At 61.4% G+C, this 23175-nt stretch overlaps 2 protein-coding genes across 2 annotated transcripts; one reads left to right on the top strand and one right to left on the bottom strand.

The window, feature by feature from the left end:
* The first annotated feature begins 680 nt into the window (after positions 1-680).
* On the top strand, positions 681-11754 carry SOX13 (SRY-box 13). The gene is made up of 14 exons (XM_027905701.1): positions 681-731; positions 7015-7216; positions 7815-7920; positions 8106-8192; positions 8309-8481; positions 9026-9094; positions 9258-9372; positions 9465-9547; positions 9629-9788; positions 10007-10116; positions 10233-10329; positions 10413-10556; positions 10882-11098; positions 11476-11754. The coding sequence occupies exons 2-14, from the start codon at positions 7016-7018 to the stop codon at positions 11747-11749; spliced, it is 1836 nt and encodes a 611-aa protein (XP_027761502.1). The 5' UTR covers positions 681-731; position 7015; the 3' UTR covers positions 11750-11754.
* Positions 11755-13732: 1978 nt separating this feature from the next.
* Positions 13733-22508, bottom strand: ETNK2 (ethanolamine kinase 2). The gene is given in 9 exon segments (XM_027905706.1): positions 13733-14814; positions 14963-15036; positions 15672-15841; positions 16229-16312; positions 16425-16567; positions 17720-17857; positions 18288-18547; positions 22222-22478; positions 22481-22508. Coding segments are annotated over 9 exon segments (1227 nt in total). The 3' UTR covers positions 13733-14741.
* Positions 22509-23175: the final 667 nt, after the last annotated feature.

Genomic DNA, 23175 nt, shown 5'->3' with positions numbered 1-23175 from the left:
CCGACACACCAGCAGAAAAATCTGTTGCTGGAATGTGAAGCAGCACCAGCAGCTGGAGCTCCCCCTGCCCTGAATTTGGGCAGCAGCTGAGGGGGCGAGTGACTCCACAGAGCCTGTGTCCCTCTGTGTCCCTCCATGTCCCAGCTCAGGCACAAGGATCTGGTCATTGCAGCTTAGAACCCCAAACAAAGAGACCCTAAAGGTTTCCAGGGCGCTGGTGCCTGTGGGATGTGGAGCAGGAGCACAGCCCCATGATTTTTGGGTGCCATGTGTGAGGGGCTCCCAGCATCCTTTGGTGCTCACATGTACTCCTGACTCTCCTGGGAAACTCAAGATGGGATTGCCCCCCACAAATGGGTGCCTGGAAGAATAAGAATTTCAGTGGAAGGTGTAAAATGGCACGAGAAGCTCTGGGGTGGGGGGTTATGGACACGGGTGATGCCATGGGACAGGAATAGCAGCAGGTCCAGCGTGTGCCCAACATCACCCGTGGATCCCCTTGGAGTGGCGGGTGGAAAAATGGCTTTGGAAAGCTCTTCCCTCCCAGCAGCTGGGACTGGGAGGTGCAGGGCAGGTCGTGGCGAGGTGGGTGAGCCCCGTGTTGGTTTTTTTTTTTTTCTGAGCAGGAGAGGAAAGGGGTCAGATGTCTTCGCCCTCCGTCATGCGATAGGAAAGTATTGTTTACGGAGCAGCGAGTCAGACGTGCCCCCTGCTCTGCCTGGAAACGCTGAGTGAGTGAAATTACACAAAAAACGACACCGAGATCGGCCTCCCTGATAAACCCGAGGGCCGCTTTGGGGTGAGGGGAGGGCAGGAACTGTGAAGGAAAGGAGGGAGACGCGCTCAGCACCCCCCTCACTGCGCCAGGGTCACCGAGCCAGGGTGAGTGACTTGTCCCCATCCTTCTCCTCCTGGCTCTGCTGGCCTCCTGCATCCCTGCATGAGGACCTTCCTTTTATCCCGCTGGGTTTTGCTGGTTTTTAAAATTTCTCGCCCAGAACTGATTGACTGGTGCAAGCTGGGGAGTGTGGGGAGATGGAACGAGGCGGTGGGCTGGGGTGGTTGGGGGAGGTTTGGGAGCCATCTCAGGGATCTCTGCTGGATTCCAGGGACCTGGCAGCTCCCCTGACCGCCCTCCACCCCTCTGTGGGCACTGATGGAACTGTGGGGCTGATCCAGCCCCCCATTGCTGGGTGTAAAGGCTCAGGGCCCACCAGCCAGCCAGGTTTTCCTGCTGATTTTTGCGTCCAAAACGTCTTTTAAAAATTCCTTCTGATGCGGAAAAAAAAAAAAAGGAAAGCAAGGGTAAACATCCATTTTCCAGGGTGCCAGGCTTGCCCTGTGTCTTCCCTCCTTAATCTGCTCTGATGTTTCTGGGTTCCCTTGGCTTGTAATGCAGGGAAGGTGGGAAGGGCAGAGGAAAAGGGAAAAGGAGGAGGGCTCTGGAAATGTGGAGATTGAGGGGGTTGTGCTTTTCCCTGGAGGTTCAGACCTGCAAGGAGGGGGATTTTCTGGGAGGGGGATTTTCTGGGAAGGGGAGTTTGTGCTTTCAGCACTTCTCTCCCCACAACCCTGCCCACGCTGCTGCTCAAATCCCAGCACAACACTCTCCCTGCTGAACACCCCCTTTTCCTGAAGATCCTTTCAGCCACACGACCCTCCCTGCACACAAACCCATCAGCCTGCAGAGCTGGGGAGTCTTTTCCCTGCGGATCCTCCTCGTGGAGTGGCAGGACAAACCCAAACCACCGCGCAGACTGCCCGGTCCCCAGGCCAGGAAACGGGAATGACCAGCGCGGGCCCGGCTGGCGTGGGGGCTGTCCTGGGATTGTTCCTGTGCCGCCTTCCCCGGGGCTTTGCACGCTCCTGAATAATCCCAGCGCCGTGGAGTTTCCTCCGCTTCCCCGATGAGATCATTCCCTGGCCAATAAATCTCGCGGCCAGGAAGTTCCACCTGAGGTTCAGTCGGATTTTTCCCCCCCCACACACACTATTTAAAGCCTCCCCATCGCTCATCCCAAAGCAAAGGAAAAATGTGTTTGGGTCGTGGCTGTGAAGGGGGTGGCCCCGGGCCAGTTTACACCCAGGGAAGGATCCGGATGCCTCTTTGTGTTTGATTTGATTTGGACAGTTATAAACCTGCTGGCTGGGTTTGGTCCCTGTCCTAAAGCAGCCAGGCTGGTGGGAGGCGGCGTCCCTGGATTTTGGGTTGCGGAGGAGGGCCCCAGCACGCTCAGGGGAGCGTGGGCAGGGAGAGGCTGAGGAATCCTGGAGTCTCCTGAGTGATGGAGGACATGGAGCATCCATGATGCAGGACATGGAGCATCCCCTTAAACAACCCAGATCCTCCTCTTCCCCTTCAGGCCACAGCCTGGGAATTCTTCCTTTCCTCCCTGCCTTGCACCTGAGTGAATTTAGTGCTTGATACGGGGTTATTTTCCCCTCTCTCCTCAAGTTCTGAATAGCAGGATTGATTGGATTCCCCTGCCCAGACCTCTGGAGTTTTCTCTGCTGGCTGCATCGGGGAGAAAGGCATCTCATTAGCAGTGCTGGGCACGGCCTGGAGGCCTTTGGAGGAGGCAGGTTGGGGTTTTGGGGATAGAATTAGTAAATGCTGGTTGTAATTGCTTTAGGGTTCAATCTTCCAAGTGCAGTGTGGCAATAGGAGACCTGTGCTGCTGCTTTTCATCTCGGCCGATGGAAAACTGATGCTTTCCCCCACCCAAAAAAACATTTGTCAGTGCTGAGGCTGAGGCACCTCTTCGAGGAGTGAAGGGGGAGAGATCCCCCCATGGGGGCACCAGGATGGGGGTCCCACGGCCCTGGGGAGGGGACTGATCAGAAGGTGACCTCCCCTGCTCCTTCCTGTGCTGGCCATTCCCGGGAGTTTCCGGGATGCCAGTGCTCTCCCCGTGGTGTCACCGCTGTGCCCTGACCCCGTGGAGACGTTTCCGGAGGCCGTTATCCTTTGGGGGGGAGAGAAATTCCTCCAGGGAGCCAGTGGTGGATGGAGGTTGGACAAAGCCCCGTCTGTTGTGTGTGGGCAGCGGGAAATCCCAGCTCCTGCTCATGCCACAGCTCTCCTCGTGGGATCCCAGGTGGAGAGGGGCAGTTGGGGTCTCTCTGGGGTGGTGATGATTGATCCATTGGATACTGATGGGCAGGACAGTTCACATGGGCACTGCCCCTTGGGGCATCACCCTCCCCAGAATCCCCCCCTGCCCACCAGAGATCTCCCTTCTCAGCGCAGGCCTTGCAGCCCTTCCGGCCCCCTGAGCTCTCGGCAGGCTCTGTGCAGATGGAGGTTGCGGCTTTCCGTGGGAGCGCCGTGGGCAGGTGAGATGTTGTGAACGTCTGAGGATGGGGGGAGAGCACCAGCCCCCAAATTCAGAGCGTTTCCGCTGCCTCAGCGCCCTGGTTTGTGGGGCAGCAGGGTGGGGACCTGGCCCTGCAGGGGAACACGTGGGGACGTGGCTCTCACCGTGGTGGTGCCGGAGCTGAAAGTGCTCAGCATCCAGAGATGCCTTTTGGGTTTAAAACCTGCACTTCCAAAAGCAACCCTGGCGCCTCACACCGCCTGGTCCGTGTCCCGCATGGGCAGATGAGAGATTCCACATCCCCCGTGGCCACCCAGGGAATAACCCCCCCCCCCCCATCATGGGATGCTCTGAATCCCTGGGGAGGGATGGCAGCCCCGTGAACTTCCCCCAGGCAGGGACATCGGCCTCGGCCATCCCCGACCATCCCTGCCCGGGGATGGGGGAGGAAACCATCCATTCTTTCATGTGTGAAGGGACGCCGGGCGGAAACGCTTGGAAAGGGCCCCGAAAGGACATTCCAAGTCTGGCAGGAAAGCGGCCCCGTCCGTCTGGCAGGAGATGGGCCATTGTCTGTGCCGGTGGCCGGCCGGGATTCCTCGGGTCCTGCTTGGAAGAAGAAAACCTCCGTGTGTGTCTTATTTTTTCCTCTGCCCCCTCTCCCGGGGGCCGCGGGGGCTGCACGTGGCCGATGTGTGAGCGGTGACAGTGTTGATGTCTTTGCTCCTCTGGCGTTTCCTCCTCGGGCCTTTGGCCCGGGTTTGCCCCCTGGCTGAGGTGGTTACCTGGGCTGTGGTGGCAGGATTGGGCCAGGGGCTGCTGGGATGGGTGGGGGTTATATTTTGGGGGTGACCAGGAAGCACGTTTGGCTCCTGAAGGGAACAGTCACCATAACCCGCGAACTGGGAACTTTGTGCTGTTACCGGGACAGAGAGAAGCAAAAAACCCAAGAGCTTGGTCAACCTGATGGGCAGGTGAGGGCAAAAATACCCAAAATCTGGGCAGCCCAGCTCCCCCAGCCAGTTATCCTGCTTGGGCAGGGTGGGGGTTTGCTGGCACCTCATTCCATCCCCGGCCTTTGGAGCTGTTCTGCTCCACACAGGCGGGGCAGATAGGATCAGCACTAGCTGGCAGGCAGGAAGGGTGGCACTGCCACCGGGAGAATTGCAGGACGTGCCGTTCGGGGGCATGAATGGGGAAAGAATGGCTGTCACCCTCCCGAAAATCTTGGATTTGCTGGGTTGGAATTTGGAGGCAAGGCGGGCACATCGGTGCCTGAGCAGCGCAGGCGTTTTAGGGCTTCAGTTCCTGTGAGATGAGCCCTCCAGGGCACCGTGTGGGGAGGAAGCAGCCCAGTGGGCCCATCCCTGAGGACTCTTGGCTCCTCAGTGGGTCTGTTTGGGTCCTCCGGGCTGGTTCTTCACATCCCAATTCCATTCCCTCCCTTCCCCTCCACCCTGCATTAAACGGGGAACATTAAAGGTGAAGATGTTCTGTTTTAGTTCCCTCCCTTTTGTGCGCCCCAGGCAGCCCCGGAGCTCACACCTGAGCCCTGGGCACAGGGACCAGCCTGTAACGAGATAACGGGGCATTTTCTCCTTTTTCCTTTCTTTTTTTTTTTTTTTTTTTTTTGTTCGGCAGACCGTATAATAAATCCTCAATGAGGCCTCTTTCAAACAGGGCCCTATTAAAGCGCTGGCCCCATTTTAAGAGTAAACTTCCAGTGGCACCGGGAGGTTAAACACAATGGAAATGTGACCTGCTGGAGGGTGGGACGGGGCTTTGTGCGTGTCCCGAAGCGAAGGCATCGCTCGGTGCTGTGGCACTGATGCCCCCTTTGCTTGGGCAGCATCCCAGCCCCAGGCAGGGAGGGCAGGGATGCAGCGAGAGGGGATTTTTGCCCTTAAAACCCCAACAAGCCTGGAGGGAGCGAGTGGCTGTGCTCTCACACCTAAGGGTCCCAGGTAGGAAAACCCCTCAGGGCGCGGTGCTGCAGCGCTGGGCGGTCACTCCTGGTTCTCCCCACCTGTAGCACACCCTGTAGGGTTTTTGGGGGGGTCAAGGTGGGCCGGGGGCAGGAAGGGGCGGCGCGGGCGGTGCAGGATGCGGCAGCCCCCGGGCGATGCCGGGCCGGAGGAAGCCCCCGGGGCCGGCGGAGGTTTGTTCAGCGGAGGGCAAGGGAACTGAGATTAAAAAAAGCCCCGCTAAGATCAGAAAGGCTGGCGCGCACAGTGCCCTATTGTGGAGCTGTCACACTTCCCTTTACTTTATTGCTTTTGTCCAACACCCCATTGTTCCACTTCCTTTTGTCCCCTATTCACAGCCCTGGCTTTTCATTACCCAGCCGGCCTTGTTGTTTTCATTTCTTTTGTTTGAAGTTCCTGAGAGGAAGGTTTTATTTTCAGCGGTTTGATTAATTCGCAGCTTGAGCTGGGCTTTGTTTGTTATGTAATTGCTGCCCTGAGCCCGGCTCAGCCCCCTCCCCAGCCCAGTTTGCACCCCCAAACTGGGTTTAGGGTCTCCTGATCATCCAGGGGGGTGTGGGGAGGCGAGAGGGTCCTGGTTGTAGGGTGCCAGCCCCCAGGCAGGATGCCATCCCCATCCCACCTCGGCAGCCCCTGTGGTCCCACAGCCCAGATCCCAGCTCCTGGCAGTGGCCGATGTAAATCCCTTCCTTAACAGCCTCCTTTTCCCATTATTCCTGCCTGAAAGGCCAGCTCTGGGAGGGTGATGTTTGTTCCCATTCTTGCTGTGTGGTGTGAGGGTTGGTGGCCCCGAGAGGGTGAATTCACGTGGGCACTGCCCCGTGCTCGGGGCTGAGCCTGGTGTGCCTGGCACTCGCTCTTGGATACCACCTCGACAGCCCTGGAGGGTCCCAAGAGCTGGGGCTTTGCAAGGAACTGTGGCACATGTTTTGGGCCAGACCCCACTGAATGCTAGTTCTGGTCATGCTTGGGGTCCCCTGGGGTGTTCCCTCATCCCCCATCACACTTCTCCATCGCTTCTGGAGTGCCCATCCGGCAGCACCGGCAGTGGGATTGGCACCCGGGGCCGTACTGGGGAGGTCAGGGAGAGCATTCCCAGACCCAGCCCCTTGCCCTGGCCAGGGCTCAGCTGGTCCCAGCTCCGTGCTGTGCCAGGGACTCCCAGAGGAGCAGTTCTGGTGGCCATCCCAACCATTGTTCAGCAGGACCAGGATTTCCATTTCCCGTTGGAGCGGGAAACCTGCCCACTGTCCCACTGGCTTTCTAGGCACAGCTCCTGGGCCAGTGGAGGGGGAACCTGGGCACCCCTGAGGTGCTGGAGAGGGTCTGGCACAGGTCTCTGTCGTGGTGAGCCTTGGGTTGCCCCGTGCCAGCTGCTGGGTGAAGCAAAAAGGCACGTGCTCCTCTTATCCCTCAATCCCGGGACTCTGGCTTGTCCCCTTCAGGGATTTGTTGCTCCATTCCCTTCACAGCCCAAAGTGTGAAGGCTTTGTTTTTTTTCCCCTGGGTTTTGAGCCCCAAATCTGCAAAAAACCTGAGCTTGGGAAGCTTCGGGAACAAGAGCTCAACTCTGCCAGGCCATGGCAAAAAGCAAGACTGCTGTGGGTGGAAAAGCAGCACTGTGGGGCACCCCAGCATGAGGCTGGGCTGGGAATGGGCTGTCCATGTCCAGGGGTGCCCCTGGCTCTGCTGATGACCCTGTCACCCCACAGGATGTCCATGAGGAGCCCTGTTTCTCCCCACCTGGAGCTGGATGGAGCGGGCAGCATGGTGAACTGCACCATCAAGACGGAGGAGAAGAAGGAGGGTGACTACGAGTCCCCCCCAGGGGCTGCCCCCAGCACCGAGCCCCGTCCCAGCGACCCCCCAGGGCCACCACCGAGGGACAGCACTGACCCCCAGGCCCTGTCACAGGTGGGTCCCAAGGTTGTGACAAGCAGGGTCCTGGCTGGGGTCCCGCAGGGCTGGTAGAGCCCTGTGGCCATCCCTGCTCTGGAGCTGGGCTCCATCCTCTACCAGAGGTTTCCCTGGGCAGTTATTCCTCATCCTGAGGAATCAAAGCTGAAACGTGCAGCTCCCCCAAGGCTTTCTGGCTGCTCTTGATGCTCTCGGGTCAGCCCTGGTGCTTGAGCACTTCACCTTTGACGTGGAGCCCCCCACAACCACCTGCAGATGTGCTTCACCCCTTCAGCCTCCCTTTTGCACTGCTCATGGGTTTTCCCTGCCCCTGACCGGCAACCTCAGCTCTCCCACTCCCTGTGGTGCCTTCTGAGGGGAAAAGAGCTCAGAGGAGCCGGGCAGGCTGAATAAATTGTAGAAAACTCCAGCAATCAAGTCTCTAGGGTGTGCAGAGCAGCGATGCTCTCAATCTGGGCAGGGGGAATGTGCCTGGTAGAGTGTGTTGGAGCCGGGCTGGCTCTGAGCATCCCACTGGCACAGAACCTGCTGCCTGGGCAGCTGGGGCTGTCCCTGTGGGTGGGAGCAGGTGCCCAGTGAGCTGTGTGTGCCGCAGGAGTCCCGCTCTCCTGCCAGGGATGTGCCAGAGCCCCGGCGCTCCGCCTTCGAACCTGCCGGCAGCGGCCAGGACAAGCTGGACTTCAACAGGAACCTGAAGGAGGGTAAGAAACGTTGATGAGTGGCCCCTCAGGATCCCCTCCTGGCTCCTTCCAGGTTGCTTGGTGTTTTTCCTAAAGTGCGGGGTGAGATGAACCCCCACCCTGTGATTTGGAGCCGTGGGCTGTGCTCACCTGGCTGTCCTCTCCCCCTCCCTGCTCTCCCAACCCTGCTCTGCCCACACGGACAGTGATGCCAACCATCGAGAAGCTGCTGTCCAGTGACTGGAAGGAGCGGCTGCTGGGCCAAAACTCCGCCGAGTCCAAGGAAGTGAAAGGTGAGGCGTGACACCAGCCACCCACCTCTCCCACCCTCCCTCTTGCCCCCCGTGCCTGGCCTGGAGACCCTTCACCCTCCACAATCCCCGAATTTCAACCCCTTGTTCTTTTCCAGGAACCCAGGAGAGCCTGGCGGAGAAGGAGCTCCAGCTCCTTGTCATGATCAACCAGCTGTCCACGCTGCGGGACCAGCTGCTGACGGCCCACTCGGAGCAGAAGAACATGGCCACGATGCTCTTCGAGAAGCAGCAGCAGCAGATGGAGCTGGCGCGGCAGCAGCAAGAGCAGGTGGGCTCGGGGGACCACCCATCCCTTCAGGGATCCCTTTGGGATCTGCTGGACCAGGATAGGGACCGTTAGACCCCCCTGGGGATGCTGGGGAGGCGGCTTTGGCGCTGGGGGCAGTGGGGTTTCTGCCTGCCCAGCAACCCTCCTGATTTCTGTGCCCATCCCAAAGGACAAAGGTCCAAGGAGATGGGAATTGTGCTCCTTAAAATAATTAAACCACACTGGCTCCTTCCTGACTGTGCCCACTTTGCTCCTGGAACACTTGTTTTTCTTCTCCCATGGCCTGTGCAGTGCTGAGGGCAGGGGAACACCCCTGTCACACCTCAGGGTGGGGGGACATGTCCCTCCCAGCCCATTTCTCTTCCTTTGCCCCTCGAGGTGGCCCAGGGGCAGCTCAGCTCCTCCTCCTGCCCTCCCCACGGCCCTTGGCACCCTCCACAGACCCCTTGTCTCCGTTTTGGTGCTGTTGGGTGTCTGGTCCTGGGCTGGAGCCCAGCTCAGCAGTGCCACTGATGTCACTAATCCCCACTGTCCCCCCCACCAGATCGCCAAGCAGCAGCAGCAGCTCATCCAGCAGCAGCACAAAATCAACCTGTTACAGCAGCAGATCCAGGTAAAGGCCGGGGACACCTCCCCAGGTCCCCTTCCCCGTGTCCCCCTTCCCGTGCTGGATGATCGCAACCTCCTCACGTCCTGCTGGGTCCTGGAGAGGGGATGTCACCTTCCTGCAGTGTCCCACAGCGATTCTCTGGTCTCTCTGCTCCTCTCCCCTCCAGCAGGTCAACATGCCCTACGTGATGATTCCTGCCTTCACCCCCAGCCACCAGCCCCTCCCCGTCACCCCCGACTCCCAGCTGGCACTGCCAATCCAGCCCATCCCCTGCAAACCAGGTGAGTGGGGTCCTTGGGGCTGCCCCAGCCCTGTGGGGTGGCCTTTGCCCCACACTCACATCCCTCAACCCCTGTCCCTCTGCTCCCCACAGTGGATTACCCGGTGCAGCTGCTGCACAGCCCCCCTCCTCCCACGCTGAAGAGACCCGCCGGCCCGGGCCACCTCCAGATGCAGGTACAGCCCCAGAGCACCTCCACACCCTGGGTGGGGGGTTTTGGGGCTGTGTTTCACCCCTCATCCCCTCCTCTGCCACAGGAGACCTCGCAGCCGCTGAACCTGACTGCCAAACCCAAAGGTTCCGACCTCCCCAGTGCCTCCAGTTCGCCCAGTTTGAAGATGGGCGGCTGCCAGTCCCTCACGCCGAGTCACGGGGCCACCAGAGACCTGCAGACCAGCCCATCCAACCTGCCTCTGGGTGAGTTCACTGATGGGTGCTCCCCTGCCCTCCCCTGGGCACCTCTGGGGACAAGTGACACCCCTGCTCCCAGGGGCACCTCCTCCCTGAGGTGACCTGGGTGGCTGCTCCGTGCCACCCCTCGGGGCACAGCTGTGATGGCTGGGGTGGGATGGGTGCTGGGGGGTTGGAGGAGTGGGTGCTGGTGCCGATGGGAGCCCGTGCTGCTGTCCTGCCAGGGTTCCTGGGCGAAGGCGATGCCATCACCAAAGCCATCCACGACGCGCGGCAGCTGCTGCACGGCCACGGCGCAGCCATGGAGGGGTCGCTGGGCAACCCCTACCGCAAGGTGAGGGTCCCCTGCAGGGTGGCCACCGCCCCCTCTGCAGCCCCACTGTCACCCCTGTGCGTCCCTGGGCAGGTCCCTGGGCCGGGAGCTGCTCCCTGACCGCGCTGTCCCCTCAGGACCACGTCGGGATCGATGCCTCCCCGGTGAAGGAGCGGATGGAGGAGCCCCCTGCCCACCGGCTGGATGAGGCGCTGCTGACCTGTGAGATGGACGGTAAGGACAGCCGAGAGAACCACAGTGACCCCTCCCAGGCTCCTTCCTCTGAGTCCCCACCTCATCCGGGGTCTCCCTCGCAGGCTCCCGGCACTTCCCCGAGTCCAGGAACAACAACCACATCAAGCGGCCCATGAACGCCTTCATGGTGTGGGCGAAGGACGAGAGGAGGAAGATCCTGCAGGCCTTCCCTGACATGCACAACTCCAGCATCAGCAAGATCCTGGGTGAGCGCTGTCCCATCAGGATGCTCGAGGCTGTGTCCTGTTGACTCTTGAGCATCTCCGAGGATGTTGCGGCTCTCCAAGCGCCTCCAGCTCTCTCCCAAGCTGGTCCAGCTCCAGCCTCTGGGGAGATGAGCTGAAGGGAACAATCCCTGGGGAAGGTCAGGGCTGGGGACCTGTTCCAGTGTTCCTGGAGGGCTGACTGTGGCGGTGTCAATGACTGGCATTAATTAATTAATTAATGCTGTGGTGGGTCCATCCCAGCGGGGAGCCGGGGTTCCATCCCTTGGGCAGGGTTTAAGGACACTCCACCTCCCACCCCGTGCAGGTTCCCGCTGGAAATCCATGTCAAACCAAGAGAAGCAGCCCTACTACGAGGAGCAGGCGCGGCTGAGCCGGCAGCACCTGGAGAAATACCCCGACTACAAGTACAAGCCCCGGCCCAAACGCACCTGCATCGTGGAGGGGAAGCGGCTGCGCGTGGGCGAGTACAAGGCGCTGATGAGGAACCGGCGCCAGGACGCCAGGCAGGGCTACGTGATGGGGTAGGGACCCTCAGCAGGGAGGGAGGTTTGTGGGGTAACAACCCCTCACCAGGCAGGGCTACTGGACAGAGTAACAACCCCTTACCAGGGAGGGGTATTTATAAGGTACTGACCCTCACCAGGCAGTGACCCCTTAGCAGGCAGGCCTATGTGATACGATAATGACCCCCTCACCAGGCAGGGATGCTGGATAGGGTAACTCACCCCTTTTGCCCCCCCAGGGGGCTCAGTGGGGTGCCCATGGGGTGGGTGTTCTCATGATGCTCAGTGGGGTAAGCACCCACCCAGCACCCCCGGGGTGGGTACCCCAGGAGGCAGAGGGAGGCGATGGGACCCCTCCATGCCCTGGTTGGTGATTTGCACCCCCTGTCCCGCAGGCCCCAGGGCAGCCAGGTGCCCCCCGGCTCCTCGGACGTGCTGTACCCCCGACCCGTGGGGGTCCAGCTGCCGCCCCCCCTGATGGAGCACTACCTGCCCCGCAGCGTGGACCCCAACATGCCCGTCATCGTCAACACCCGCAGCCTCAAGGACGAGGATGCTGGGGACGACGGGCACTCGGTGGCTGATGGGGACATGTACCGCTACAGCGAGGAGGAGGACTCGGAGGGCGAGGACAAGAGTGACGGGGAGCTGGTGGTGCTGACGGACTGAGGGAGCACGGGGGGTGGTGAAGGGGAGGGTGGCAGGGCTGGCTGACACCATCAAGGAGGGTCCCAGCATCTCCTGCTGGGACGGGACTCAGCCAAAGGGAGCGTTGCTGCCCTCCCGCAAACGGGTCCCGTGACGGTGGGCACTCAGATTGGGGTGGTGGTGAGTGGTGGGGCTGCGGTTGGGATGTACTGATCACACTGGCAAGGTGCTGAGGGCTGGCTGAGCCTTGCTCCAGAGGCATGGGGAGCTGAGGCCACCCTGCTTGCAGAAGTGGGTGACACAGCTGCTGTGTTTTTACCCCCAGAGGGGCACCTGAGGGCCTTGGGCTGCGGGAGAAACTCCAGAGCATCTCCCAGCCCTCCAGAGCCTGTGGTCTCACAGGGAGCCTCCACTGCAGCAGGTGCCAGCCCACTGCTGGGACACGGGCTGTGGGCACGGGATGGGATTGTCAGCCCGGCCTGACCTCCCCACCACGGTTCCCACTTGGTCTTTCAAGCCTGCCAGCAAATTCCCACAGAGCCATTTTTAGCCCTCGCCTGGCCTGAGCTCCAGCCAGGGCTCCTGGGAGCCCTTTGTGCTCCTGACAGCTCTGGCCCACTTTGTAAATAAAGCAGGGGCTGTTCCTGCTGTGCCAGTCCCGGGCCCCTGCCCTGGCTGTGGGGGCACATGCCCGTCCATCCCTGGGCACCTCTCAAGAGGCTGCACCTGAGACCTGCACAGTGAGACCACAAGGGGAGGGGAAACAATGGCCATTAGGAAAAAAAAAAAAAAAAAGGTAATAATCATAAAAAATTGCCCTGTCCGTTCTGGGGGTGTTTGGGATGTGGTGTATCTGGGCATGGGAGGGGCCCAGGGGTGAGTTCAAGGTGTCCAGGTGTGTGTGCAGTGTCCAGGTCTGCATGTGCAGTGTCTGGGTGTGCATGAACAATGTCCAGGTGTGCATGTGCAGTGTCTGGGTGTGCACAGGTGGTGTTTGGGTGTGTGTCCAGGCGTGCACATACGGTGTCTGTGTGTGTGTGCATTGTCTGTGTGTGTGTGCAGTGTCTGTCTCTGCACATACCGAGTGTGTGTGCCCTGTCTGGCTGTGCGTGCAGTGTCTGTGCATGCAGTGCCTGGCTGTGTGTCCTGTCTGGCTGTGTGTCCTGTCTGGCTGTGTGTCCTGTCTGGCTGTACACTCACACTGTCCCTCTGCACAGGGTCTGTGCTCCTCCCTGTGGCCATAGCCAGAACAGTCTGCACGGCTCTGACTCCAGCCTGGCACCGCAGGGACCCTGCTGGGGACACAGAAGTAGCCTTGTCCCCCCGGGCTGCAGCAGACAGGGAGGGGACCAGCCCTATAAGGGGGGCTTGAGCAGACCCCCATCCCCAGCCCCAGGGCGGGGGTCTGGAGCAGAAACTCCACAGCATCAGGGCCCTGCTGATGCCCCTCTGCCTTTGGGACATCCTTTATCCAAGGAGCATCCTGCCTCCTCACCTGCCCAGCAAACACCTCTCCTCTCTTGCCCTTTGCCAGTGCTTTATTTATTCCCCCTCCCTGTGCTGGGGTCCCTTGGGAAGGGTTTCCTGGGGAAGGAGCCCCAGCTCCCAGGTTGGGATGGGCCGTCCTGCAGAGGGACTGGAAGCAGATGTGTCCCACAGCTGCAGCTCTTCCTGTCTCTTCCTTTCTTTTTTTTTTTTTTTTTTTTTTTTAAAGATTGTAAATATAGATAGAGCTTTATTTTGTTAATAAGACGATGAGTAACTTAACCTGTATATTTCACATACCTGTTTACAATCGTCCCCCAGTCCCCTGGCACAATAAAGATCACTTTTTGGAGCAAAGATCTGGGCCTGGACTTTACCAATTTGGGTTTGAGGGCTGAAAGGGGAGTCCCCCTGCAAGGGGCACCTCCAGCTGCAGAAGAGGCTGGAGCACCCCCAAGCCCCAGGGATGCTGCCCTTACCCTGGCACAACCCGCCCCCCAGATCCACCATCCCAAATTCTCAGCTACCAGCAGCTTTTATTTTGCACCAAAACAAACAGATGCAACAATAGTCCTGGTCCTTGCTGGGGGAGGTTCCTGTGCCCATAGGGAGGGGACAGCCACCAGCCAAGGCAGGTGCAGAGGGATTTGATTCCACCCCCAGGTGATGCACACCCACTGTGATGAGCTGGACAGTGCTCAGCAGGCCAGGACTGACCCCCCCAGCCCTGGGGGAGACGGGGAAAGCAGAGTGGGAGCCCCTTGCTCTGGTAGCACAGGGTGCTACAGGGGCAGTCATGAAGCCAATGGGGGTGTGGGAGACCATGGCCTGGGGACAGGTAGGGCCAGCCATGGGCTGAGCACAGGGCAGGGGGTTCAGACACCCAGGGCCCACCCCCAGCAGACCCCTGGCCCCAAACCCACGTGGCTCACGGCTGGCTCTGCCCACCCCAGCGGGAGCACAGCAGCTCCCACCCCTCATGGAAAAGGGTCCCGTGCCTGGGATCAGTGCTGACCCAGGGAAGGTGCTGGTTTGGGGGTGGGAGCCCCAGTGGCACCCAGGGCACGAGAGGATGGACGGCACAGCAAAGGCGACGGGCACAACGTGAGCGCTGGGCAGCAAAGTGACGGGGCAGCTCCGGGGGCTCCTGAGCGCACGGGGGGACACCCATTTTGCCCCTCAGGGACAGCACAGAGGGAACAAACGGGGTGCCAGGCCAAGCAGCAGCAGTGCCAGCAGGGCACGGACCTGCCAGGCACCGGGGCCGAGCGGGGTCGGCGTTAAGGCGATGGTGAGGCTTCCTCGTGTAGGCGGCGGCCTCTCCGGGGCCCTGGGGCCTCTCCAGCATCTCATGGTCCAGTCTTGGGCATGTCCAGGGTCCCCTTTCGTCGGTGGCCGGGTCAGAGCTCCTCTCCTCCCCCTGCCCACCGTCAGGACCTGCCCTCGCCCCCGGCGGGGTGGGGAAGGGCGAGGGGGACGCGAGGGCTGTGGCCGCAGCGAGGACAGGAGAGCTCGGGAGCCAGTGGGGCTATTTGGGGGTCTGCAGGGCTGTGACCACCGGCTTCATCTTGAAGTACTGTTTAAACCTTAACTTTGCATATCTGCCAAGAGACCAGAGAGGGGCACACCTGAAGTGCTTGTCCCCCCCAGCCCCGTGTCTCCGGGCCGTGGCACGGAGGGACCACCGGGATCCTCTGGCTCCGGTGATTCAACACTGAGCAGTGCTGGGAGCAAAAGGGATGGACTCACCTTAAGAAATTAAAGTCTATGGTAGAGTATTTAGCCTGGATCAGGCCCCAGCATGCCCAGAGGAAATGGGATGCCTGCAGCAGACAAAGCAAGGATTAGAAATGTGGAGCATCTCTGCCCACGGGATGAGTTGCTCGTGCCTCTCCTGGCCCGGTCCCAGAATTCCCGCTGCTGTGATGACAGGAGGGGTGGCAGCCAGCTGGGGCTGGCCCACACCTGTATTTTTATACCCTCCAGAGGCTGGTCCCAGCTGGAGGGAGGGATGGCAGCAGGAAGAATGCTGAACACAGCGTGCTCAGGGTACCAGCCCCTGCGCTTGCAGGAATGTTTCTCCTGCCAGGAAACCAGATGACATTTTGCTCTAAGCTTCCAGAAAGTTGGCTCAGACTGCCCATGGCATTTACCAAAGAGGATTTCCTCATGTCTGGCCTCTCTGAAGGGATGTCCAAGGCCATGGCTATCAGAGACACGTGGTCCCTTGGCACATGTCGGTGGGGGCACAAGCAGCCAGTGCTGTCTGTGACCTTGCCCCGGGGCTCGGTGCCTCTGAGGTGCTGCCAGGCTCTTTGGGGCAGTGTGCCCCAGTTGCCCTCAACCTGCACCCCCATCCTCCCCAGGTAAGCTGCGAGCCCAAGAGCAGAGAAAACCCCATCCCCTGGGCTGTGTTTTCACCCTCGTTCCTGGGTTCCTTCCCACCTGCACCACTCACCAAGGAAAACTTGTTCACTTGCACATAGAGAGTCTCCAGCTCCTCCTCGGACACCTCAGAGCCTCCTGAGTTCCCCTGGGTGAGCTGTTTGTAGGCCTGCAGGTAGGAGTGCAGCCACTGCAGCTGGGTCTCCTTGCTGGGGTAGAGGCCATAATCTACCTCCTTCACTCCTGTAAGGGGAGGGGGGTCAGTGAGGGGCACGGGGGTGACAGGGAGGGTCTCTCCATGGCCAGGTGATGTGGCCACGGGGCTCTTGTTGTGCACAGACCAGGTGAGCAAACCCCAGGTGTGCACAAACCAAGGATCAACTGCAGGTCCAAGGCACCCACCCAAGACTTATGGTCAAGAGCCATTCCAGATGTTTCCAGGTGCCCAGTGCCAGCAGAGACACCCCCCTCACACACACACACATCACTCTAACCGTGGGCATCCCCATTTCCCAGCATGGCACTGGGGATACAACTCCCTCCTCCACCCCCAGAGATGGGGAGACCCCCAGGACAGCCACTGCCAGGGCTGGGGGGGACCTTTGGTGCAGTGGGAGGAGCCCAACTCACCTGCAAACTCGTTGAAGTGGTTCCCGATGTCAAAAGCCTGGTAGTTGTACCCGGTGTACTCGTAGTCGATGAAGCGAACGTGCTCTGTGGGGGCAGAGACGGGGGCTGTGAGGGGGGGGATGGAGGTGACAGCCCCCGGGGGGGGGTGGGCGAGGGACAGACCCCTCGCTGGGCACACCGAGCTGCTGCCACAGACCTCGTGTCCTGTCGTAGATGATGTTCTTGCAGAGCAGGTCGTTGTGGCACAGCACCACGGGGGAGCCCAGCTGGGACAGCGTCTCCTTCATCCAGGCCAGCTCCTGTTCCAGCGCCTCCAGGCTGGGCAGGTCCTGCTGGAGGCTGGGGAAGGGGACGGGGGTGCAATCGCTGCTGCTCACGGGGAGCCTCCCTGGGGGCAGAGGGGCGGCGTTGCCCCCCCCCCCGCCCTGGCTTCCCTTGGCGTGTTTTGTGAACGAGCTCATCAGCGACACAAAGGAGGGCTAACGAGGCTGGGTTTGGCAGCGAGGGGGCAGCTTTGGCTGCCTGGTACCGGGAGGGCCTGGCAGACACCACGGCCCAGCCTCAGCCCTTCCCTTCTCCCCCAACCCCCCCCCCCCCCCCCCCCCCCCCCCCCCCCCCCCCCCCCCCCCCCCCCCCCCCCCCCCCCCCCCCCCAAATTCACCCAACCTGCCCCCGCACCGCCCCAGCGCTCACTCCCCGAACACCCGACTAACCCCCGGGCAACGGGAATGTTTTGGACTCTGCCAGGGCACGTAGCCTCCCAGTAACCTCAGGAGTCTCAGTTCCAAGAAGAGAGCTCGTTAATGATTGCCTAATTGGCTGCACGGAAGGCGCGGGCTTGGGTAAAGTCTGCCTGCGGCGGGGGGAGTGCTGAGAAAAGCCCTGCTGCCTCCTGCCGCAGGTTAATGATTCGCCTGCCTTGGGGTTCATTCACCTCCTCCGCCTCTTGGGGCTGCCCAAATCCTTCCCAGACACCCAACACTCACCTGGGGTCAACCCAGCCTCCCAGAAATGGGATGAACTGGTTTGAGGTGGGAATTGGCTGCTTTAATCTATAGTGGGTTTCTGATATTCATCACCAGCTCAATTCCACTGCTCAGATCCACACTGTAAGCACGGCCTGAGCTCCAGCTTATTCTAGGCTTAAATTCCAGGGAGGAGGAGGAGGAGGAGGATTAGCACAGCAGGTGGGAGTCCATGGCTCTGGCTGGATCCTGCCTGGATGCTGCACAGACATCCCTGAGCTGCCTCTGCTCTAACACAGCAAAAATCACCTGCAGACTGGCAGGAGGAAGGTGCTGGAGGTGCCTCCATCCCACCTGCTTTTGGGGTTCAGGGAGGGATCGTGATCCAGATGTGGCCACGTGGCCAGATCCAGCCCCAAACCCGTGCCCAGATTCCCCCAGAGGCTTTACCTGGACAGACTTAGAGCTGGGTGGGCAGCGGGTGCCCAAGCCAGAGCCTGGCTCTTTGGGATCCCTCTGCCTTTACCTGGGGTTGGATACCTTTGGGCTGAGCTCTGTCTTCACGAGGGTGAGGTATTTGTGCAGCTTCTGCCAGAGGATGGGCTTGGGGAGGCTCCCGTTGGCGTGGATGGCGTGGACTCGGGCCATCTCCTGAGCCACCAGCCTGGGGGGGAGCACAGGTGAGGGGTGTTCTGAGCAGCTCCCAAGAGGAGGGCGCTCCTCAAAATCCCCCTCAGGACATCCCCAAGGACCCTTGGGATGTATTGAGGGGGGATTCCCCAAAAACAGTGTTTAAAAACGCAGGGTCAAGCACAGCTGAACCCCCCATCACACATTTTCAGTGTTCACCTTCCCAGGGCAAGCTCAGCCCCCAAGCTGTGGTTCCCAGGAAGTCTCCACTCACCAAAAGCTGACACTTTAAAGGTCTGGTGACAAACCCAGCTGCCCATTTACCCCCCCAGCACCACCCAGGCCTGCATACACAGCGATGCCACAGCAGCGAGGGGAGAGCTGGAAACCCGGAGCGGCACTGGAGGAGCTCTGACTCCACCATCCCATGGCTCCCCCGCAGAGGGCACGGGGGTCTCACCCACCTGAAGATGTGGGGGTCCCGCACGTGGTCGGGCCCCAGCGCGATGCCCGGCAGGAACTGGTAGCAGAGCCCGTTCTGGAAGGCGCAGTACAGGTCGGGGGCACAGCCATGGGCACGAAGCACCTGGAAGTTCCTCAGCTCCGTCTCCCGGTCCACGAACAGCTCCGTCTTCCTGCCGTAGACGCGGATCAGCACCGCGTCCGCCATCCCCTCGTCCGTGTAACAGGCCACCAGCTTGTTGGTGATGCCATCCGTGAAGAGCTGCAGGGGGAGAAGGGTGGCCTGTGCACCCCTGCCGTGCCAGCTGGGAACAGGGAAACCCCTTCCCCATCCCCACCAGCAGATCCCAGGGAGGAACCAGCACAGCAAGGGCAGGAGGGGGCAAAGCAAGGTGTGAGGCAGCCCGGCCCCTGCGGGAGGTGACGTGAGTTTGCAAGGCCTCGAGGCCCAGGGGTGAACTGGGGCTCTGAAGGGGGCCAGGGGCACGAGGTTCCAGCAGCGCCAAGCTGATGGCTTGGGTGGAAATCCTGCTCTCTGTTCACCTGGCAGCTCAGGAACAGCTCGGGAACAGCTCAGGAACAGCTGAGGCCAGATGTGCCGCCAGCACTCTTGGCACACGAGCAGCCCCGGGAATCGCTCCCAAAAAACCAGTGCAAACCTTTTGGCACGAAGTGAGGGGAGGGGGGGAAAAAAAGCCCAGCAAGGCAGAAAACAACCCGGAGCAAACACCACCACCCCATCCCCTCCTCCGACCCTCCCCGCGGGGCCGGGACGCTGATAGGCGGGGACGTCTCTGCTGGGGACGTCTCGTGTCACTGCTCTGACGGCTCCTCGCAGATGGAAAGGGAGTTTTGTTCTCCTGTCACTCCGGCCTGGCCGCCTGCCCGTGCACATGCCGGGGCTGCTGCCGGGCTCTGCTCCCCATCCCGCCGGGATTTCGGTCACCTCCAGCGCCCTGAGGGGTTTGGGTCTCTGTCAACCCATGGGGAAACCCCCCCCCCGCCCCAATCGCCCCCCACGCCATGGAATGTTCAGCCCCCCGTGGTCCCCCTGGGTGCTGCTGCTTCCCCGTGGGAATGATTCCTTCATCCCTCTGGGATGGGGGAGCTGGAGCAGGTGTGATGCTGGAGGAGCAGGAGGGGGGTGAGGGCTCGTGCTACGGCAGCCGCGGAGCTCGGGGGTGGGACGGATAATTTTAGACATCCCACTCGGCAACCCACGCTCCTATATAGGGTGTCTATATATAGGGCTCCCCGTGCAGCCTCCCAGGGGAAACTCAAAGCACTGGAACGAGACCCCCAAAGTTAGACGGCGCTCCCAGCCCCTGTTCCACAGCTCTGCAGGTGGATTTGGGGGGAGCACAGCACGTGGTGAGGCAGCCGCCTCGTCCTGGGGGGCTGCTGGGACAGGATGAACCTTCTCAAGCTGCTTTTCCCAGGGCAGATAATCTGTGTTCCTACCACGGTGCCGCGCTCAGCCCTCCTCTCCTTGTCCTGCCAGGCCCCAGGGGCTGGAAATTCAGGGAGCAGAGGTGTCATGGCCCATCCATGCTGAAAACCGTCCCCTCTGAGCCGCACACAGGTGAGCGGCTCCACCTCGAGACGCTCAGCAAAGTCCTGGTGCCGCTTTGGCTTTGCTGCCCGATGGCCCGATCAGCCCTTTCCAGCAGGTTTAACGGGATTACTGAGCCTTATCCCCCCTGAATTCCAGGCCACTAACTTTGGAGACGCACACGTGGTTCCTCAGCAACCTGCACGCAGGGGCTCGCCTGCTTTGGAGGCGGCAGCTCCTCCAGCTCCCAAGGAATGAGCGCAGCTGCTTGGGAGGTGCCTGGTGCTATTCCTCGTGGATCCAGACTGCAGCCACCCTGCTACCAGCCCAAACTCTTGCCTGCTGCAGCTGTGTGACAGCAGGGATGGAGGAGAAGGCGTGTGACAGTGTGTGACTCCACACCAGGAGCTCTGCAGCAAAGTGAGACCCGAGCCCTGTGTGGTGCTGAAGGGAAGCAGCAAAATCCAACACCGGGTGCTGCACCTACTGGACACCCCTCAGCATTCCCAAAGCAGCACCGTGCTGGCTGGCCCAGCACCCCCAGCCCCGGGGCCAGGCTGCAGCAGGGCAACTTTTTGCCAAAATCAGGCTAAAAGAGCCCAGCCATGCCCGAGTCCTTGCAGGGGTTTGGCTCCAGTCGCTGCTGCTCTTATCTCAGGATGAGGGATGGAGGAGTGTGTGCTTCCCAGAGAGCATGGGGGGCTGACTCACCGGCACGGAGGTGCCTAAAGGATGAGCAGCAGGAGCCCTGGGAAGCAGGCAAAGCTGGAGCACAGGAGGCAAGGAGAGGGCAGGCAGGGGAGGCCGAGCATCCAGATCCTTCTGCCGGTGTTCCACACCCTGCCCTGAGCTCTGGGAGATTTTCCCGTGCCACTGGCACAGTCTGGTACAGCCCCTGCAGGCAACTGTGCCCCAACACCGGGCAACGAGGTGGTGTGAACCGGGCACCGCTCCAGGGCACCAGGAAAGGGACCGGGAATGCTAATGGGAACCAGCTGAGGACCCTGCACCGCTCCAGTCCCCTCCTGAACAGCTCCTGCAACAGCAGCTCTGAGAGAAACGCGACGGGAGGGTTTTCCCTCAACTCCTAACTGGTTTTTTTCCCTTTTTTTTTTTTTTTTTTTAATTAAAAACACACACACACAAGCTGTTGTTGAACATTGACCCCTCCAACGCCTGCAGAGCCTGGATACCGGGGTCCTTCAACACCCACCGAGGTCTGCGCTCAGCGCTGCACGGAGCGAGACATTTCCTGCCCCTACAACTCCAGCTCCCAGCTTCCTGCCTATTGCCATCTGCCCTTTCAGATGGATTTTCCTGCAGCTTCTTGTATTTAATTACACTTGGCTATTAATACATTTTTAATGGCACTCCAGGCACACGGGAAGCATGTGCCTTCGGAGGACACACACACACACACACACGTGCAGACGTTCAAGTGCACCCAGTTCCAGCACCTCCACACTCCAGTGCCCATCACCAGGAGACTGCTGAGGGCACAGACACCACCAGCCTGTCTCACAGACCTGGTACCCCTGGCTGGAGGTGAGGAGGGGGAAAGGGATTGCCATGCCAGGCAGGTGCCAGCCCTGCTCTGCCAGCAAAGCCCTGCCAGCTCCACACAGCCAAGCCCTGTCCCGTGCAAGGGATTCAGAGCTGAACTCCAGCTCCCACCTGAACTGCAGCTCAGCCCACGCAACCCGGGGAAGGTGAGAGCCAACAAGTGACCCGAGCGAGAGCAGCTCCCAGGAGTGGCTGCTCCTGTGGGCACCCTCCACCATCCAGCCCACACCTTGGCAGCTGCGGGGACCCTGGGGACACACTTGCTCTCACAGTCACCGCTCAGTGACCACCTGAGGGATCCGCGAACCTTGTGGGGACGTGTGTGACGTGGGTGTCACCCCTCTGCACATCTGATGGGTCCCAGTTGTGCTCAGAGAGAGGAGGGGGGAACCAGAGGTGGGGGGACAGTGTGTCACACCCTCCTTGGCAGGTCCTAGAGCCCCCCATGGTGGATTCTACAGTCACCCTCCTGTGGACCTTACAGCCTCCCCGAGGGAGCTTTATTGCTGTCCCAGGGCCGGCCCTATAGCCCCCCAGGGTGAGCCCCACAGTCCCCCTTGGGTGAACCCAGCAGCCCCCCTCGGGTAGACCCTGTAACCCCTCAGGGTTGAACCCCACAGACATCCCAGTGCACATCCTGCAGCCCCGCAGGGTGAGCGCCAGAGCTGCCCCCAAGTGAATCCCTACAATCTCGGGGGACCCTATAACCCCAGACCCGCCGCCCCGGCCGGGCTCTGCAGCCCCCGCGGGCGACCCCCGCCTGGGGTGCTGTGGCCGGTTCTCAGGGTGGGGGGTCTCTGCGCTGGGTCCCCCCGCCGTACCTTCGTCTTCACCCTGGCCGGCTCCCAGCCGGGTCTCATCTCCCGCACGATCCGCAGCGCCCCGGGCAGCACGTCACGCTCGTCCACCGCAATGCCGAGGTGGGGCACGGCGGGGGTCCCTCCGCCGCCACCCCCCCGCTCCGGCCCCGGCCCCGGTCCCGGCCCCGGCCCCGGGCAGTCGGGGCAGCGGGCGGGCGGTGCGGCCATGGCCAGCTCCGCGCTGCCGGAGCCGCGGCCCATGTGCCGGGGGCTGCGCGGGGAGGAGCCGCCCGCCGTTGGGAAGCCATGAGTCACCGGCCCGCCTCCCGCCCGCCTCCCCGCCAGCGGCAGCGCCCGCCCGCACCGGGACCCGCCGGCGGACCCGCATCCCACCGCATCGGCACCCGCCGGCGGACCCGCATCCCACCCGCACCGAGACCCTGGCAGCGGACCCGCATCCCACCCGCACCAGGACTCTGGCAGCGGATCCACATCCCATCCGCACCGGGACTCTGGCAGCGGATCCACATCCTGCCCGCACGGGGATCCCTGGCAGCGGATCCGCATCCCACCGCACCGGGAGCCCGGGCAGCGCACCCACCCCCGATCCGCACTGGCACACCGGGCAAGCCGATCCACACCCCGCCGGGACCGGGACCGCCGCACCTGCTGCCGGTGCCCTCCACAACCATCCCCGGAGCCCCTCAGCCATCCCGGGGGCCCCTCACCGGCATCCCGGGCCCCTGCTGCCCTCATGCCGCATGTCTCCCCCATCCATTCCCGGAATCCCTAAGTCATCCCAGGGGACCGGGACTGCCCCGCCCCGCACCCGCAGCCGGTGCTCTCCACCTCAGTGCCTCCCCGTCCATCCCTTGAGCCTCGCAGCCCACCCGCTCCAACCCTTTGGGAATGAAAAGGATGAGGATGCCACGCGCGAGATGAGCTGGCAGCGCCCAGGGCTCCAGGCGGGATGTA

The sequence above is a fragment of the Empidonax traillii genome, unplaced genomic scaffold (genome assembly GCF_003031625.1).
Source record: "Empidonax traillii isolate 1590-97213 ecotype Southwest subspecies unplaced genomic scaffold, ASM303162v1 scaffold1196:size187323, whole genome shotgun sequence".
In the NCBI taxonomy this organism is placed as follows: Eukaryota; Metazoa; Chordata; class Aves; order Passeriformes; family Tyrannidae; genus Empidonax; species Empidonax traillii.
Note: the sequence above shows the minus strand (reverse complement) of the source record. Positions and strands in the feature narration are given on the sequence as shown.